General features: G+C 45.9%; 1 protein-coding gene across 1 annotated transcript in view; it reads right to left on the bottom strand.

Annotated features, from left to right (window-relative positions):
- Positions 1 to 3,590: 3,590 nt before the first annotated feature.
- The window catches only part of LOC138569294 (uncharacterized), a 124,248-nt gene continuing 107,132 nt past the window's right edge, over positions 3,591 to 20,706 (bottom strand). The window contains exon 3 of the mRNA XM_069647141.1: positions 3,591 to 5,510. Within this exon, the coding sequence (XP_069503242.1) occupies positions 5,250 to 5,510 (261 nt within the window). The 3' untranslated portion in view covers positions 3,591 to 5,249. The remainder of the gene's footprint in view (positions 5,511 to 20,706) is intronic.

The following is a 20,706-nucleotide window of genomic DNA, read 5'->3' as shown; positions in this document are numbered from 1 at the left end:
AAATAAAGAGTTTGAAAAAAAAAATATATGGAATTGTGCCTTAAAGTATTGCTAACAGCCGACGAAGAGTAGGGGACACAAGAAATCATATAAACTGTGCATCTCATAATACCAGGTGAGTAATTCTTCCACTTATGTGCTTATGCCTCCCTTTCATTCCAATTTACATGAAGTTATCAAGGAGAGCAAGGTGGTAGGAGTTAGAGCCAGAAATCTTGTGAGTAACACAAAAAAGGGTCTTAATAAACCTTGTTTGTTCTGCAAAGTTGGCACTTGGAGTGAGACTTGCAGAAAGATACACCTAAAAATTGACATGTGTACAGAAAGCCAGAAACCCTTCCTTTTCTCCAGGGGAACTGAATTCCCATTTACAGCCAATAGGGACGTACTCGGATGTGCTCATAATGGAACAGTTCAGGCATAAATGTCAGCCCAAGAAGCATGTTTGCTAGATGTATTCCTTCATGAGAAACATCAATCACATCAGGATGTTCAACAGTGTTCATTACTGCTTTGTAACACCTTGGAACGTGTTTCAGATACACATTATCTAGCTCAGCTTTTGCACATCCCCAACAGGATGGCAAGAGTATGGCGCATGCCCACAACATATGCAAATGATCCGCCTCTGGGGATCTGCATTTCAGGAAGTCAAGTGTAACAGTGCCCTGAAATGTATTCAACACCGCTGGTGTGTAGTGCAGTTTATGCAGGATCTTGAAACGTATTAGCCTTAATTTGGATGCGAACGAGACCTCCTTAGTTATCACGAATGCTCTGGTCACATTTCATCATCCATGACCATACCCATGCTGCTTGCCGATCCCTTGCTGGAGCTTTCTTTACTTCAGATTGGGCTAGGTTATAGAAGAACGCAATTAACTCTTACATGACTCGGCAGTGAACATGAAGTTGATGCATCCATGTGGGGCTGGCTCGTTCGGGCCAACGGACCACTTATTAAGGGCTTCTCGGAGCTGCATATACTATGGCGCTATGGACCATCCTATCTTGCAGCTCCTGCATATTTGCAAACACACCATTAGTGAACAGATCTGGCAGACGTTCAAGCCCCCGTCATGATCAGCACTTACTAATTGCTATGTCGACATCGGCCCTACATCGAATATACCCCATATGGGTGCACCACTGCAGTATGGCTGATTTACACTAAACTGCCTCAAAATCCCCTGCCATGCTTGAAGTCTAGTCCCCAAGGGATCAAACAGACATGTGCTAAGCAGGGCCACTTCTAATTTCCTTGGTGCAGCCGCTCTTCTCTCGATTTTTGCATGTGGGTAGCAGACACTTTAATTCCCCCAGAATGTAGCAAACCTGACTTGGGCCACTAAATCATGTAACTCAAAGTCTGGTATCTGTAGCCCACCCAATGCGTACGGCTTGGACTTTTCTGTTATTTTCATTCACACCCCACCAAAGTCCCATTTGAAACGGGTTGTCATAGTATTGAACACCTTGGAAAAACGATCTATGTAACACTGTAGGGATATTCACAAAGTAATGTAATAATTTTTGTAATACCATTTTGAGTAGTGCCACATTGCCCATCAAGGAGATGGGCATTTTAGTACATCAAATCAGCTTGGGTTGGACGATGTCCATATACGTTTTGTATCCCACTTCTAACACCGTGTTTGACAGGATAGCTGGGTGGGATTCACAAACTGGCTGACCAACATTGAATTTCAGTAACAGAAATGTATTTATTTTACAACAAGAACAAACCGATGGTGAATATTTGGGAAACAAAAAGAGTCTCCTATAACAGTTCCAGTTGTCCAGACTTTTCTTTCCTGTTGGTCAGTCTATAGGATAAACCTGGTCTCTGTGTTTAAAGTTGCAGGTTTCACGGGGCTCCCAAATCTTGAATGGTTGAGTATGTGGGTCTGGGATTTCCGTGGCCAGTGTCCTCTGTGCTTTGGGCGAGTTTGCATGTCTCCTCCAGCAAGACCAGGCATAGGGCATGTTTTATCACCAGCTTTGGGGATGAGGCCTGAGGTTTGCTGTCAGTTGACCACCTTCCTGATCTAGGATCCTGATCACCGGGACATGTCCTCATGACTCGCTCTAGTAATAGCATGTTGACCCTTGATGTGTTTGCATGCCTCAAACTTCCTCAGCTAAGTCCTGCCCTGGACTATTGTCCAAATGGATCCTCCCTAATCTTACTGCCTAGAGATGCCTAGGCTGCTGCCCCGTCTCGAGTCCAATAGTTGAGTATCTCTCCCTCTGGCCTTTCCCCTCACTCTGTCCCTGATGGGCCTCTACTGCTCCCAAAACCTCATCAACCTGATGGCACCTCTTTCATTCTCTCTCCAGCCTCAATCACTCTCCTCCTGCTCCCTTCTCAGTACACCTCTCTCACGGCTCTCCACCAAACTCCTCCTTCCAACTCCTACTCCCCATACCACCATATGGAGGAGGCTGCTTTTTTTTTATATAGTAGAGTCTCTTTGCCTCTGGGGCAGTGCTTTCTTGGATTGATGACACCAGCAATGCTTGAATGTGATTGGCCCTGGGTTCATAGTCATGTGTTTTCGAGGTGGGCTGGCCTGAGTTTACATGAAGTCCTGTCACCTTCTTGGGTTTCATAAGCACTATGAGGAGGTCTGCGGTCTCCCCTTTCTACACCCTACCTACCCAGAAACCCTGGTGTTACCTGTGAGAATCGGGCTGCATTGGCTAGCTTATGATTCGGAAGTCAGAAAACCTCTTGGTAAGCAGTGGAGGTTGTTTTACCTAAAGTCCTCTGTAGTGGGGGACTTGCAAGTTTGTAACCCCAGCAACGTTGAGTGAATGATGTTTATTGCGTTGTGCTTTGAGGGAATCAGTGTCACATTGGTCAGAGGCAACTGTTTAACTGCAGGTCACATGTGCATGAGTAACACCACCAGTTCTGCAGGAGAACATGTATTTCCTCTCTTGTCTGGGATTTTAAAGTGATGTAGCATTGGCCATTGGCTGCATTCTCTGTTCTGGTCATGGGCAAGTGTGGGGGAGTGAAGGGAGTATGGGTGCCTCTGTTACTCCCATCCTCACGATCCTGCCCACAGTTTGGGCTGGTGGGGGATTGTATCTTCCGGTGGCTGTCCGCTGTCTTAGTGAGAATTTCTGTGTGGGTGATCAGAGTAATCACCCCTATAACTCCACTGGGCCCAGCATCCGCTAGCGCAGTGAGGGATCCAACCCCATTGAACACCCCACTGCCTGTTCCAGGGTCAGGCAAGCGACTTGGATTTACATGGAGCACCTGCAAGTGGAAACAAGGGCCTCCCCCATGGCAGATTCTTAGAATAACACTATACTGCAGTGAACAAAAGCAGTAATTATGTTGAGTCGGGGCTGCATGAAACGAGTTTGGCCATGTAGAAATTGGCATGAAAATGTTATAACTACCAAGCTGGCACATTACCATTGTGCATTTGGCCAGCACCCTTTGCAAGTTGGAACATTCAGAATTACATTAATAACACCCTGATATTATTGCACATTCTGGATAATGTAAGTAATAATCGGATATACTTTAAATGTAGCTTGACATGTGGTGAAAAGACCCACTTACTAGCAACTCTGATTGTATTTTATTTTAAGGCAATTTGAGCAATTTGCCAGGAGATATAACGCAGTTCATAGTTTCAGTTCACAGTAATACAATGCAATGTTTAAAACCAGTTTACTTATATTTAAGGCTCCCTTTTTATCATGTTACATATAAATACAGACCGAAATCAATCTGCTCTCTGTCTGTATGTATACAAATGGAACATAAAAGAAAAGCATGCCTATCTGCTTGGTTCCCTATGCTGTCAATCAAGCAATGCAGGCCAACCACATTGCAGACTGGCATGGAGAGTAACAATGGTGTATGAAAAATAGTATTAAAAGTCTTCAAATGGCTGATAAGATATATCGTAGGTCAGCAGCAATCGCAGAAGCAACCATTTGTTAGCGTTAAAATGAACTGACATGGATGTAAAATAACCTAGTTCCATCAGTGTCCAATATGGCTGAATCTTTGCTTTAATAAATGCATCGTTTACATTTGAATAAATGCAGAAATATACTGGTTACAAGTTATATTTTTATATGACAAATAATAAATGTGGATAGATACAGAACAAATGGCCCACAAATAAAAATGGATGAATACAGATACAAATGACAAAACAATAAATACCATGAAACTGGGAGACTTAATTATAATTCCTTCCTAGAAGATGGAATGCTGGTTTGGTCTTTGCTCAGAAATCATTGAGGCTTGGCATCTTTCCCAGGTTGACACTGGCACAATGAATCATTAACCGTTTCAGTGATGTGGCACACATCTTTTGTGCTATATTTGCACTTGGCACATCATTTCCTGATTGGTGCTGTAATGAAGTGTCCTGCCTGACCAGACAGGTGGATGGTGGAGTTCCCAAGTGGGCTGGGAACTGCCCAAGCTGCAGGATGCTTGGCCCAGTGAGGATGCCTTGCCAACTTTACCATGCCAGGGTCAGGGCAGGGGCTTGCCAAATTAGACCTCCAGAGAGACTGATCCCTTTTAACGGAAGCTAGGACCAGTGGGCCCAATTCTGACTTATGAGACATCATGCATATATCCCATCTCTTTAAAAAGAATGCTTGGGTCCCACCAATGAGCCGAAGGGTGGGCCTCCTATTTTGTTTCTGTCTCATAACTGGAGGAAGGAAGAGAGCCTAGTGATACAAGCTCTGTGGAAGAATGCCACAATAGCTTGAAGTGGAAACTGTCAACTGTCTTGCTGAAACATTTGGTTTTGTTAGCAAATATGCCCAGACCAGATTCTCTAAGCGGAGTCCAGATGCACTAGCCACCGATCTGCCAAGCACCGCACATACCCACATATACATATTTGGGAGAAACAAAGATGTTCCAGTCACATGTTTCTGCACGGGCTGCTTCAGATTCCCTACGTGTCAACAGGCAGCTAGCTGTGTGTCTAAATGGTGGGTCAATGAATTGCACATTTGCTGCAAAGCATAGATTAGACAAGTAACAGTACATTTTCCTGTTTCTTTAATCCCAAACGTGAGCATTTCAAAGGGTCTGGATTTATTTAGCTGTGATTGATTTAAGCAATAATATTTCTTGACTTGGTCAAGGAGTGGAAAGAAGTCAAAGATAGCAAGAAAAGTATACAATATTTTTCTAGGAGGGAAAGGTTATTGCGTAGGCTGTTCTGCTGAGTTCCACAGGGAAGGCAGACCTATATTGATGGAAGCCAACCAATGGGCGGGCTGGTGCCATCTCCTCTGCCCTCACAGTAGACGTGCCACTCTATGAGGTTGAGTGCAAGGTCGAGGACGGTTTGAGAGTTGCAGTCAGGAATATCATATTTCGCCTCTTCGTGCACGAGGAACTTCAGCACGGTGCTGTTATGCATCTGAATAGCATAGTGCAAAGCGGTTTTCCCATACACATCTTGCAGATCCAACTGCGCTCTTCCAAGGTTTTCCTTTAGGAGCACCTAGTTAAAAGGAAGGTTTTGAGTAAGAACAATGCAAAACTTGGTCAAAGCCCTATTTCATACAAACATACATATATGAAAAAAACATGAATAGTAAGCGTCACAGATCATTTCTGACACAGCCCTAGATTTCTGACATTCACATATGATCTATGTTTAGCTTTGTAACTTTAATTTCAACCATCACGGTCTCTGTGCCTAGAATTTGAAGCATTTGAGCCCCGAAATAAAGGTTTAACAAACTGAATCTAGCCCAGTGTTATTCTTTCATGTCACAATCCACAGCTTATACAATTTTAACTTTTGTTTCTAATTGAAATGTTCATGCGCATTAAATCAGAGTGCTTAATGTGCTCCCTTTGGGACCGCATGGAACCAATTGATTTTCTGTATCCTTAACTGGGTGAAATGCATGATTGGTAGGGTAGCTCCCAACTGCAAACAGCTGACAGAGCATGCCTTTTGTTAAGTCAAAGAAATTAGTTACTACACTTCCTCATAAGCAACGAAGATTTCCAGGTAAAGGAGATTGTTTACCAGATTGCAGGCAATATTCAACAGTGTGTTAAGCTTCATGTTGAACTGTGGGGCTGGCTGCATTTGAGAATTTATTCTGTTTTTGCTTTGTTGCCATCTAGGACACGGGAATTTTCCCCCTTGAACTACAACCAAGGAAATAGGGCTATCTACATGATGTATTTGAATATTTGGGCCATATATATATAATCAAGCCCAGAGGGCTCCGCCTAAGGGCCCGGACAGCAATTGAAGCCGTGAGTTATTGAATATGCGCAATTTATACTTATGTCCCACTTTCTAACTCTCGGGTTTATGAGTTCCAAACATGAGCTATCACTTTTCCACCTTTATTAAGGTAGCGGGCCGACATCTGATTAATGCAATGTCTTTGAATATGGGAGTTGCCCAGTGGTACACATAGTCCCTGTTGAGTTCTAGGTATTTTTTACACCTACTGGTTTTGAACTGCTCTGGTCTTTTGGTGTGTGGCCTTTCGTCTCTGTGCATTCACTACTTAAATTTGCACTGTATAGCATCATTCTACATTGAGGTGGTGTAGATGGTTAATTTACTAGAGGGGTCGCCCAAGCCAATGCGTTTCCTGAAAGATGGGAAATTATAAAGCCAACCTTGGCTCTGGGTGTTGAGACATAGTAGGGTTTAAAGGTGAAATGAACCAAACACGAGTCGAGAAAGGAGTGCAATGTCTTGGTGGTTCCGTCGTATTTGTCCACAATATCCCCTACTATGGCGCTTTCTTGGAAGGCAGAGTCCCTGGAGAGCACGAGTTGTTTTAAGGCGGCATTTTCCACCTTTAAGTTTTGAACTTCAGTTGTCAGCTCTTGCATACCTCTCATGAGGTCTTGGACGGCAGATTCCATTGTAGAATCAATATTCATTCCTTGGCGTCTCAAACTGTCACACTTTGCTTGAAATCTCACCTGTTTGTCCTTTGAAGTCTTGGGCTGGTTCTTCTCCTTTTTCCGAACAGCTCGGGACTTGTAAAGACTCGGGCGCATATCCTCCGTCGCCAGCGTGTTGAGTATTCCGAGCGAGTCTGTGTTCAATTTCCAGGAAGGAGCGGAATAAAGCGGTGCAACGGGCGCAGGCCCAGGATAACGGGGAGCACAAGGGCTAGGAAGGGAAGGTCCTAAGGTCCTGAACAAGGGCAGTAAGAGCATGGGAAAATACGAGCGCACTTGCCGATGTTCGGAAAGACTAGCGTTGAGACGTGAAGCGCCGCGGGGGCATGTCTCGTTTCAAGGAACTGGCGAACTCCTGGAAACGCGAGCAAGGAACTTGTGCACTAGTGTCGGCCATGTTGGGTGTGCCCTAGAAGGGGTGTAGCAATGCCTTATGGACCAAGTAGTCAAGAAGGGGCTGGAACGGTGAATCATGACAGTTACGCTTAGAGGCATGTTTCAGGCGGATCATCAAGACTGGGGCAAGAATGTCAAAGGTTTTGGTAATGGCAAGATGGAGGTTGCTGAGAGCGGAGTCTGAGGTAGAATCTGTAGTAGGGATGAAGGTAGATGCGAAGGCAGCAACTGACACTCATTTTATCAGACAGATGTTTGTGAACGAGGTAGGCATTGCTGAAAGAGGCCTGGTCTGAGGGCCGAGAGGACCACGGTGAGAGGAGAGCAGAGAGTGATCCGACCAAGAGTGTGGGGTGGTCAGTGGGGGGGAGAGCAAAAGATCAGCGTGGATGAAGGCATCAAGAGTGTGTCCAACCGAGTGGGTAGGACCAGAAGGGAGAATGGAGAGGGAAAGTGAGGTGCAGAGTTCATGGAAGAGAGTGGAAGCCGTGATTGTAGAGTCAAGGTGGATGTTAAAACTGCCCATGAGAAGGAGTTTAGTGGTGATAGTGAGGAGAGAGGAGGAGAAATCTGCCCATTCAGAGAGGAACAGGTGGCCTGCAGCTGGTGCAATGGTCAGTGAGGAGGTGGGAGAGATGACCATCTTGCAAACCAGGCTCTTGGAAGAGTAAGGCTGGATGGGTATGAGGGACGAAGGGACACACTATTGGCAGATCAGAGCAACCCAACTGCCAGCACGGTTAGGGTGAGGTTTGGAGATGATCGTATCGCCATCTGTGAGAAGGGAGTCAAAAGCAGTGACTGCGTGGGACTTGAACCACGTCTTGGTAAGAGCAAGGATATCAAGGTCAAGGTCTTCAAGAAGGAGGCAGATGTCGGTAGAGTGTTTGATGGCAGAATGAGCATTAAGCGTGGCTAGATGCAAGATATCGTCACCTTTGAAGGTTTTCCGAGGAGGGGTACACCGGCATGGTACACCAGTCGGCGGAGGGGACAGAGAGAGAGAGGAAGAAGGAGGAGTGGGGAGGAAGTCAATGAGGGACGGCAGGAGGTTGGGTTGAGGACCCTGAACCAGGATAGTGCCAGTGATTAATGATACACCTGGATGATGCAAAGCCCACCAAGAGGACTTCCCATTTACAGCCATCATTAATGGGTGAAGATGTAAGAGGAGAGAGAGGAGAGATGAGATGAGGAGTCCATATGGAGAGGGGACAGAGAAGAGCATATCTGTCTGGAAGTTACGCTGACATAGGTGTCTGCGATAGGTAGACCAGGGTTAGTGGTCAGGATGTCTTTTTAAAGCTTTTTTTTCCAGACTTTGTGAGAGTGGGAGGATAGGTGATAGCAGTTAGAAAACATAGAGGCGATGGTGAGTGCCATAGTGGTGGAGGAAGGTGGAAGTAGAAGCGGGGCTGCATAGTACAAGCCCAAACTCACCAGGCAGCCTAGTAGCCAAGTGAAGGAAGAAGCAGATGCACTGGAATAGCAATTGAAGCACACAAACCAAATGTAGGGACCCTACATTCGGTTTTTGATGCAAGGCACTCTAAACACACAAATACTCTTCTCTGGTTTGTTCAAACTATGTCTGGAACTTGGGTAGATCTTTTCCTAGGAGCACGGGTTCTGACCATCCCTCCATGATGGACTTTTCTGCTTGTGTTGAATCTCACCAGACATTCAGATTGAGCCAGGATTTAAGAAAGACCTCACGGCATCTGTGCTTACAAGTGACAGCCACATATCTGTTTGGGATAAATTATTGAATGTATACCAAATCATCTCTAGACATGGATTGTCTCTTCCCTGAATCCAATAGGGCTCCAGTGGTTCTTCCTCCAATCTTCAGTGGGTTGTAGAATTTAGAACCTTGGAGAGTTCTTCCACTAGGCTAAGATAGCGTGGACATTGCCAAGGAGTTGTGCCTTAAGTTGAGCCCAACCTTTGGACTACAACACTGTGAACCTCCCACCACTCATTTTGTAAACCTTCAACCTTCTGCCTTGAACACTACCATTGTAAAACGGGGGGTTACCAAGCAGCACAAGGCTCTATGACCAAGATACAACCACCAGAGAGAGTCATTCACCACTGCGAACCCAATACCACTACAAAACCCCAACAAGCTGGGATTCCCAAGCACCACGAGACTCTGAGACCAAAATACACCCACCACAGAGAGGCTTTTGTCACTGAACTCGATACCACTACAAGGCCACAAAAAAGGGGGCTCAAACCATCTGGAGGCTAAAGCCAAATTAAGCCATTCGCCAATACAAGGCACCATCACTACGTGGACTGATGTCCAGGAACCCTAACACAGTAAGGACTCACCACTCTGGGACCTTCCCATTACAAGCTTCTAGCACTAAGAGCACCCCATCACAGGAACACCATACCAAAATCTTGAGTTGAGGGATAACATCTCACCTAAGGTACCCTCCACCTGGGATAGTTCCGCCCCCTGGATAATTCAGACCTGGGGACAGCTCTGCCACTGGACTAGGTCTGCCTGGGAATAGCTCTGCCCCTGAATAGCTCTGACCCATCAACAGCCCTTCCATAGGGAAGGTTCAGCCCCTGAGATAGCGCTGCCCTGAAACAACTCAGCCCCTGGGATAGCTCACGTCCCTAGGATAACTTCTGCACTTGGGATAGCTCACAGCCTCTGGATAGTTCCAGCCCTCTGATAGGCCCCAAGAGAAAAACTGCGAGAACAAACAGACAATCCACCAGGAACCCGAACATCCAATCTTTTCAGGAAGAAAAAACAAACAATAAACCCAACCCCAAACAACAAGCCCCATCACAAAATGCACCGTACCAAGAAAGACCGACGCACAAGGAATTGCCAAAACAGAACAAACCAATTGGAACAAGCCCAACCATCTCAAAACACTACACCCAGGAACCAACCAACCAACACCAAGAAATAGCATATCTACCCACCCACAGCAAAAGAGCCCCTTTGCTAGAACAAGACCAAAATCACTCTACTTATCATGCTACCTATCAACCTACCACCCACTCGGCCAACCAACCAACCACAAGAACTGTAAGCACATTAGGAGGATAGCCTGAAACCTAACAGACAGATGTGAAATCCACAGAAGCACAACTGTAAGAAACAACCTGAACACACCATTTGTCACAAAAAATTGGCAAGACACACAGAACCATCAATTTGAGCAGACACAACCCGGAAGAAAACATCAACCTAAAATGTAACCTTTATGACCTACTCAACAAAGAAACAGAAACAACAGAACCAAAGGCACAACTGATGGAAAAACAATCAATAGTAACTCAAACTACCAACACAACCACCAAAGGACAAAGAAACCTAGAAAACAAAAAGATACACTGCAACTTAGTCAACGCCAGATCAATGTCAAAACACAACAGAAATATATTAACTGCTAAGCGATGGAGTGACAGACATCCTATTCCTGACCCAAACATGGCTAACTCAAAACATCAAGGTAACAGCACATGATTCCCTACCCAACAGCTTAAAACTTAAATAAGCCAACCGAGAAGGAAAAAGAGGCCTCGCTGTTGCATACAAGGACCAGCTAAATATGACAACACCACTACTAAACATCCCAAACTACGAATCACTCCTCTACACCTAGCCTTAGATCACCCTATCATTCCTACTTATCTACAGACCACCGACATACAAACCTACTTTCACAGACACATTTATCGATTCCATCACCACCATCGCCATTAAATATTATCACCTGATCATCTGGTTCCATGTAATAATGTCGGCACAAAAATCTCGCCATGCAAAAATCTTGCCGGAAAATTGCCGTTTTTTGTGGTGACATTATTGCATGGGTTTTTTGCCCCTGTCCCCATATATATGGTCACAACCTTTTCCCGGCGATATTATTTACGGCGACCATATATATGGGGATAATATTACCTGATACTGATCATCTTGGGAGACTTCAACATCTGGTTTGAAGAAGAAAACATTGATTCACCCAAAACTCTAACAAATCAGCAACCAACAATGCATCTACGACAATTGGTGAAGAGGCGACACACACAGAAGGCCACACCCTAGATGTAATCTTCTGCAACAAAAACCTGGTCACAACTGCACCTCCAATGAAAATCCTCAGGAGCGACCACCTCATTCTATGCTTCATGATCCACCTGCCAACAAAAATACTATCTAACCTCCCAAAAATTCCTCCAACTTGGAAAAGAAACTGGAAATCCATAAACACTGTGGACCTAAACACCAGATTGGAATCCTCAAAGCCATCAATCACCGTCTGACTCAAACAACATAGAAGAAAGAACTGAGACAATCCAAAAATGGATCACGAAAAATACTAGATGTCATTGCACCAGAAAAACCATTCACCCTCTCAATAAAGAAAACAATGGCAATATGGTTCACACCGCACCTCAGAGCTCTGAAAAAAGAGTGAACAGGAAACTGCAACAAGAATGGAGGCAAAACTACGATTAACAGAAAAAATTGCATACCAAAGACAGATTCAACTATGCAGCAATGAAATACTCAAAACAAAAGAAACATACTACAGCGAACAGATAACAAACTTAAGCAACACCCAGAAAGAGATGTTCCACATCATCGACTTAAGAAGTCCATTAGCATGCAATAACACACTGATGCCATCAAAAATATTATGCAATGACCTTGCAGACCACTTCAAAAACAAAATCAGAAATATCCAGCAAGGCAAAACTCCAACAACCCCCCCAATCCAGCCAATGGCAGAACCATCCACAAGACTAAACAACTTCCCACCAATATCAACAGAAAGATTCAACAGTCTAGTGAGCAAAAGCAACACAGAGGGCTCTCCAGCAGACCCCTGCCCACAAGACATATACAAGACTAGCCTCACCAAGGAAACACCTGCAGAATATTTCCTCAACCTCTTCAACCAATCGCTAGCAACAGGAACTGTGCCACAAGCCTTCAAATCAGCATACATCAAGCCACTCCGTAAGGACCCATCGGGAAACACTGAAGATCTAACCAACTACCGTCCAATCGCAGATATTCTATACCCGGCAAAACTCCTGGAAAGCTATGGCTACGAACAAACCCTGGAACATTTAGAAAACAATCGAACACTATTTATTTTCAAGTTTGTTTATTGAAATTTATCATAAAAACAGTGACACTTGGCAGGTCAATCATGCCATACAATGCAAACTCTTTGAAATAGTATATCAATGAGCAAAGGTGAGGGGGGAGCAAAAGGAAGAGGAGGAGGGAAAGGAAAAGGAAAGAAGGGGAAGAAAAGAAGAAAAAAAGGGAGATAAGAAGGGGGGGAAGGGGAGAGAGAGGAGGTAAGAGATAGGAAAAGAAAGAACTTCTGAACAATAAACAATAACCTGATAACATTAACATAAATTGTCTCCTTATCCAGTCTCTATCATCTATTTACCAAGTATGCAGTAGGGGGTGCTATAGGGAAGGGGGGGATTCTTGGGTGCAGCAATTTCCTTAGGTGTTTAGGGGCCTCCCTCGTGGGTTTCTAGGTTTCTGCAGTTCTGCATTGTCCAGTTAGTGTTTGCTCAAGGGGGTTTATGGTCTGAGGAGTAATTATTGTTCTAACTATCTCCCTCCATGCTTCTAGGGTGGAGCTGGACTCTTCAGTGGATCTGGCAATGCTATCTTCCCACGCCCTAGTTTCTACGTTAATCCATCTGATAAGCTTGCTGTGCCAGGCGTCATATCTGGGCCCTGCTGACTTTTTCCAGGACATGGCGATATGTCTTTTGGCCAGGAGGCACAATAGGTCCATTAATTTCAACCGATGTTTAAGTTTGGCCGGTCTGGGGTACGTACCTAAAAGGCATTCTTTGGGAGTCCATCAGTAATTGGAGGTTCCTGCCTTCTCGTACGTCAACTTGATGTTTGCCCATAGGGGGTGTAGGACGTTTAGCTGTATAAAGCGGAATCTGTGGTTCCTTTATACGGCATTGGGAAATGCTAGCGCCCTTCTCCATTCTCGCTCCAAGAGTTCTCTGCCACTGTCTGTTTTCCATTTACTGTTCAGAGTCTCTCCGTTTGGATTGGGGTTATCGTTGAGATGTCCGTATATTTGGGAGACCAGTTTCTGTCCCTCACCTAGGTTATATAATAGAGTTGTGAGGGGATCAGGTTCGGGTTCTTCTGGCCAGGGGTCCCATTTGTGTCTTGCTGTTTCGCATATCTTCTGATACCACAAGTATTGACTAGTGGGTATCCCGTCCATGTTCTGTAATGTGCTGAACTCTTTAAAGGAGCCTTCTTTGTAAAGATCTCCCCACGTGTAAACTCCCTTCATCTCCCAGACCCTGAGGTGTAACAAGTCTGTGTCTGACCTGCACAGGTCCCAAATCATTGGTATTTCTGGGGAGTACAGGTGTGTTAGGTTTCTTATTGATTTCGTTCTTTGCCAAATTTGTTTCCCCAGGGTGGCTATAAAGGGTGTGTCGCTCATTTGGTGTTGTGGCGCCTAAATAAGTTCTTTCAGTTGCAGTGGAGAGATCAGGGACTGTAGCAGGGGAGTTTCAGATGTGTTCTCGTCGGCTAGCCATTTGGACACAAAGCTGAGTTGGGCTGCTAGATAATATTTTTCGAAATGCGGGAGTTGGATTCCGCCCTGAGCATATTGTAGGACTAGCGTGGAGTGTGCTATTCTATGCCTGCCCTGCCCCCAAATGAATTCTCGAGTTATTGACCCTAATAGGCGGAAGAACGGGCTCTTGATGTAATACTGCACATTTTGGAACCTATACAGGAGCCTAGGGAGGACAATCATTTTGGTTATCGAAATTCTCCCCATTGCCGACAGTGGGAGTTTTGCCCAGAAGGACATTGATCTGCGCAGTGCGGGTATTGCTGCATTTGTGTTATGCTTGTGCATCAGTTGGGGAGTGTGCATAATCTGGATGCCCAAATAGCGGAAACTTGGTGGTCTGCCACTGTATCTCTAGTGTTGGGAGCTCCTCCGAGCATTTGTCTTTAAGGCCGGCTAGTGGGAATAGGCAGGATTTTGCCTTGTTGAATATTATGCCTGAGACTTTGGAAAAGTTGTCAAGAACCTCCAGCATAGTTGGGACATTGAGATGCGGGTCTCTGACGTACAGAAGTACATCGTCCGCGTAAAGTGAAATTATGTGGTCTATCTTCCCTAGCCGTATTCCGGCATCAAAAAATTGTTTACGAAAATAAATAGCTATGGGTTCTAGCCCCAATATATAAAGCATGGGGGATAGCGGGCAGCCTTGCCGGGTACCTCTGCGTAACTCCCAAACTTCTGACACGTGTCTCCCAGTTTTTACCCGTGCCCTTGGTTCAGTGTAGAGTATTCGGATCCACCTGATGAATCGTGGGCCAAACCCGAATTCTTTCAGGACCGCTAATAGCCACTCCCAAAATATGGAATCGAATGCCTTGATGGCGTCTAGTGATAACAGGGCGTAGGGTTCAGTGCTCGCGTCTGTCTGTGCCATGATGTGTTGAAGTCTGCGTAAGTTCATGGTCATTTTCCGGCCTGGGACAAACCCACATTGATCCGAGTATACAATATCCCCTATCTGTCTGGACAGTCTCTGGGCTAGGATCGTGGTTAGCAATTTAACATCATGATATGATATGAGTCGCATTGCTCCGCCGGCTTGGTTGGCTTAAGGACTGGGATTACTAGGGTTTCCCTCATGCTATCAGGTAAGATGCCTCGTTCGTATATTTCCTGGAAGACCTCATGTAAGAGTGGTATCAGAGAGGAACTATACGTTTTATAAAATTCCGAGGGTAACCCATTGCTCCCGGGAGCCTTGGCCGTAGCTTGTGCTTTAATCGCTTCGGCAATGTCTTCTGTGGTAATATCTGCCTCTAGTGCTTCGGCCTGTGTTGGAAAGAGCCTGGGTAGCCCTATCTCTTCTAAGGTATCTGCTATTTGGTCCCCAGATATTTCTATTTCGTGAGAGTATAAGTGCTTGTAATAGTTCTTAATGGTATCATTTATTTCCTGTTGGGTCTGGTATGTGTTGCCCTGTTCGTCTTGGATCAGGGTAATGGTGTGTCTGGGATGTTCCTTCCTGCAGAGCCAGGCCAGGAGCCTACTAGGACTGTCTGCTTCTGTGTGTGCCCTGTTTGTTCTGGTGGCAAAGTCAAACTTAGCAAGCCTGCCCCAAGCGGTCGAGCACTCCTCGCGGAGTGCTCTAAGTCTGTCTTCGTGTTGTTGTGGGTCTGTGAGGTCCGTACTAAGCCTCTCAATCTCTGACTCGCCCTGCTCTAATTCTTCGCGTAGCAATCTTCTGATGCCACCTGCTTTCGCCATGACCTCTCCCCTGGTCACTATCTTTAAAGCCTCCCATACCGTGCTTACATAGTCTACGCTTCCCTTGTTTAGTTCTATGTAGTAATCTATCGTGTTCTGCAGCTCATCTCTGAATGCTTGGTCCAGCAGGGCTGTTGTTGGCATGCGCCACATAGGGATGGGGGGCCTCGGGCCAGTGTGGTTCCAATTTACTATTAGGGGGGAGTGGTCTGAGATTGTCCTTCCCAGGTATTCTGCTCCCTCCATCTGAGGTAGGTGTTCTCTACCAAAGTCGTGGCAGCCATAGTGGTGGTAGGCGGCGGTAACGACCTGTCCAGCGTGGGGTCTCACACGCAATTGAAATCCCCACCCCAGATGAAGAGGCAGTCTCTGTGTGGAGTGGTTATGTCGTACATCGAGGACAGGTAGGCGGGGATGCTGTTGTTAGGTAGATAAGTGTTCACTATGCATAGCTCTTGCTGTTCGATGTGGCCCCATACAATCACATATCTGCCCTCTGGATCGCTAACATATTTGGCTAGCCGGAAAGGGAGTTGGGGGTGAATCCATGTATATACCCCTCTAGCATATTTCGAGTAAGCAGTTCCAAACCCCTGTCCCCCCCAATGTTCCTGAAGTTTGCCCATGGATATCGCCGTGCAGTGCGTTTCTTGTAAGAGCGATATTCCCACCTTTTTCCTGTGTAATTATGACTTGATTCTATTCCTTCGATGGTAGGTCCTGAGGCTCCTCACATTCCATGTCATTATTTTTACTTCCCCTGCCATGTCACTTTAGGTTGGGAGTTGCTGGTTACGCTGTCCTGTAGGGATGTTACCCACATAGTGTCGTCCTCCCCAGCCCTTTCCCCCACTTCCGTGTCGATGTTTTCTGGAGACTTACCAACTGTTATAACTTTCATCCAAACGAATGAATAACCAAAAACTTTTAACTGCAAACTGCCCCCAGCAGTTCCTTCTAACTTGCAGCGCTCAGGGGCTCCCGAGCCTTCTGGGCCTCTCCAGGCCCTTCGGTGCGGGTAGTGTGTAGGCATTTGACCTGCACTTTCCGTGAGGGGGTGTGTCAGCGGTGTATTTGCTCGTGGTTCTTTATGGTCCTGCCCGACATAGCTATATTCGCAGTGCAGTCCTTTGTAATGTCTGGTTAAGCGTCTCATCTCCAGCGTGGGACCTTCCATAGGTGTTCATTTCGTTGTTGTTCACTTCTCTTTTTTCCGCTTTTCTATGGGTCCTCTCCGTTCTCCGCTAGATTGTTGTGTTCCATCCACATGTGTGCTGCCGCTGGGGTCTCTAGGAAGATTGCCTTCCCTTTGTATAAAACTTTAAGGCGAGACAGGTATAGCAACATGTATTTTATGTTAAGTGTTCGTAGCCTGGCTTTCACTGGTATGAAAGAATTTCTAGCTCGCTGTACCGTGGGGGTATAGTCAGGGTATATGTCCATTCTGGAGTTCTGTCTTCTGATCTCTTCGCCTTCTCTGGAGTGTCGTAGTATCGTTTCTCTGTCGCGGAAATTGAGGATTTTCGCTATTATCGGGCGCGGGTGCGACCCCAGCGGGGGATGTTTTTGAAGAGATCTGTGGGCGCGCTCCACTGAGAACCCCTGGGAGAGTTTTTTTCTGCCCCTATTTCTTGTAAGAGCAACGTCTCTATAAAGTCTGTAGGGTCCAAGCCCTCCATGTCCTCCGGGACCCCCAAGATCCTAACATTATTGCACCGAGCGCGCCCCTCCGCATCCTCAGATCTCGCCTCCAGCCTCGCTACTTTCAGTTCCAATTCTGTTACCTTTGCCTTCAGGTCTGAGGTGTTAGCGACGTTGTCTCACAGGGTAGCTTCATTCGTATTTACTCTTTCCGTTAGGTTGCGGGCATCCTGGCGCATGAGTTGCATGTCCGCCCTCATTTCCTCTATTTTAGTTTCAATAGAGGTGCGTAGTGCTGCAATAGCTTGGAGGACTAGGGTGTCTTTAGGTTCTGTTTCCAGCTGCGGTGACACTGAATTGGGATCGGGATCCTGTTGCAGCGGCTGCTTGGGCCTGACCGTTGTGTAGGAGTCCATTGTCGTTGATAGGTTTGTCTTTGCTTTAGGGGGGGCATCTCTCCTTTAAGTCCAGTGTACTGTCCTCTTCCATCCTGCGCTCCACTTCATCAGCCCAGCCTGCCCCCAGGTCTATTAGCGGAGTAACAGAATGTGTGAGAAGATTCTAGATCCGTGACTCACTGTTTGTCCCGGGCCGGGCCCCTCTCCCTCTGCGGTCGGGCGTCCTCCGCTTCGTAGGTCGCGCCCCGCCGCCGCCTTCTCCGACGAGGGCCTCTCGTTTTTCCCGCTTCAGGCGGCGTGCAAGGGTCTCCGTCCACTATCCCTCCATCCGAGGGTCCGCCTCTTCCTCCGCTGCAGGGAGCCTCCGGATCTCAACACCTCCCAGGCCCAGAAGTGTTGCACCGCTCAGCGGGTGTAGAAGGTGGTGGTAGGTGAGAGTATTTCCTTTCCTTCTCGGCGGGACCTCTCCGTTCAGGAGCGCCAAGTCTCATCAGCGGCAGTGAGCGCCGCGGGCGCCGCCATCTTGGATGTCAGGGGGGCGCCACTCCCTCCGCTCCGTTCGAGACTTTGTTAGGTCCGATTTCATTTCGGAGTGGGGCCGAGTCAGGGGGGAAGAGGTTCCCCTTTCCGCAAGTATGATTACCAATGCTGTCTGTGAAGTTTTTACTGCGTAATTCCACTCATTTCAGGATCTCGGGCAGGAGCGCCACGGGTGCACGTCCTCACTGCATGCGTGCTGGCCACACCCCCCGAAAACAATCGAACACTAGACCAGGCACAAGTCTGCTTCAGACCCGTGAAAGGAAGAGAAACAGTATTACTATTGATATAGGATGATCTAAAAAAATCAACGCAGTCTCCAACGTCAAATCAGCACTAATATTACTTGATTTATACCATGAACACGTATCAAAAGACTCAAAGGTAGAGGAATCATCAACACATCATTACTCTGACTAAAACCCTTCATGACAGAAAAAACGATACAGCTTGGCTAACACCCTTCAACTCAACCCTCAGCAGAACAACTTGCATAGTCCCACAAGATCATCCCTCTCACCATTACTATTCAACATCTACATGACCCCTCTAATCAACCTAATCAAAAGACACTGCGTCATCTGCTACAATTACACAGATGACACATAAATCATCCACAAACCAACGCTAGCGAAGAACATACATCAGCCCTTACCAACTGTCTCACAAAAATGAACCACTGGATGAGTACCAACAGCCTTAAACTCAATCCAGACAAAACAGAAATCTTGATTGCGCCCAATGACCTGTCGAACCATCACCACATTCAATGGCCATGTGAATTGGGAAACCCACCAGGACCATCCAAAGTGGTCAAAGATCTTGTAATATTAACGGACAACAACTTGAACCGCAAGTCAACACAGTAGTAAACAAATGCTTCTTCCACCTACACACAATCAAGCGGATACTTCCCTTCTTCACCTTCCCACATAGAACACTTGCTGTTATTTCTCTTGTCATGTCAAGAATAGACTATGCTAACATCATCTATCTTGGAATGCCAGAGTACCTTATAAAAAACCTACAATGAATACAGAATGTAGCAGCAAGACTACTCTTCAGACTCACTAAGAGAGAACACATCACACCAGCACCGAGAAAACTACGTTGGCTACCGGTCAAAAAACACATTTTCTTCAAAATGTTCTGCATAACACACAAAGCAATCCACGACCAAGGAGCAGAATTCATATGGGGAAAAATATCCATCTACAAACCAAAATGAACATTAAGTTCCAGCAATGACAATCGCCCTGAACTTAAACGCTACTCAAAGTGTACATTTGGGGTAAAAGCGTTCTCCTGCATAGCAAAGAGACTTTGGAACTCGCTCCCAACGGAAATACGAATAACAGAAGACCACCTAAAGTTCAGAAAATTGCTAAAAACATGGCTTTTTAACTCACTAAACTAAATAGGGAACACCGTCAAAGGGAAACCGCCAACACATCACAATTCAAACACTGAGAAAAATGCATACCTGATGAGCAGAAACAGGACCACCCAAAGAAATAAATAATTCTACACAAATCACCACAGAATAATAATGCCTCAATGATCAATATAACCTTGCACAAAGGACTTGGATGGCCCCTAATTAACCCCACTAACAACTCTCTAAAACTCTGCATATTCATCCTCAAATACTGAACAAATCACAAGTGCATAGAAAAAACAAAAAAATCTGCAAACTACAGACACCCCACAACAAGAAACTAAACCAATCGCACACATATTACCCCATACACACTCATTCACCAAACCACACATAACGTCTGCCAACTAAAAACAAACCAGCTCATAGTGAGTTTTTTCCAAACTGAAACCCCCAACAGAACATCAAAGTTCTCTTGCACTTTTCCCTCTCAATCCCACCAACTAAACCTTCCCAACCTCGCTTCTTCTCGAGATCCGCCAAACACGTGGAGACCATGAAAATGGCAACAGTACGCAGTACAAATCACAATAACACAACAAAACGGTCTTAAACAAACCAGTCATCTCGCCATTCCTGGTCCTCCAGTGCAGGAAACAATAACTCATATCCATCAGCTCTGGGACAGATGGGCAGTATCTTTCCCCTTTCCCAAATCCAAAACAGCGGAGGGTCCTTCCTCACCTATGAATGCCTTGGCATTCTTAGTTATAATGGATATGGCCTCACGTAAAAGTGGATAGTGATATAGTGGGATTTATCTTGAGACTGCCACAGTTCCACTTGCAGTTTTCCTGGAAGTAACATCAGGTTTTCATCATGGGTGTGTGGAGAGGTCCACAAAGTGAGGTTTCTGGTATGTCACTTCTCGACTAATTTCTGATCCTTGTTGGGCCTTCTGCAAGCCTGTGGAAATTTGGTCATGCATTTTCAAATCTGGCTGGCACAGCTGTCTCAGTGGGCTCTCTAGGTAAGTGTGTAGAGAGTTGGAACACAAGCTGTTCCTTC

This window comes from Ambystoma mexicanum, chromosome 2q (assembly GCF_040938575.1).
Source record: "Ambystoma mexicanum isolate Mex_15411 chromosome 2q, UKY_AmexF1_1, whole genome shotgun sequence".
Lineage (NCBI taxonomy): Eukaryota > Metazoa > Chordata > Amphibia > Caudata > Ambystomatidae > Ambystoma > Ambystoma mexicanum.
The sequence above is the reverse complement of the archived record's forward strand: the minus strand, read 5'-3'. Positions and strand labels throughout refer to the sequence as shown.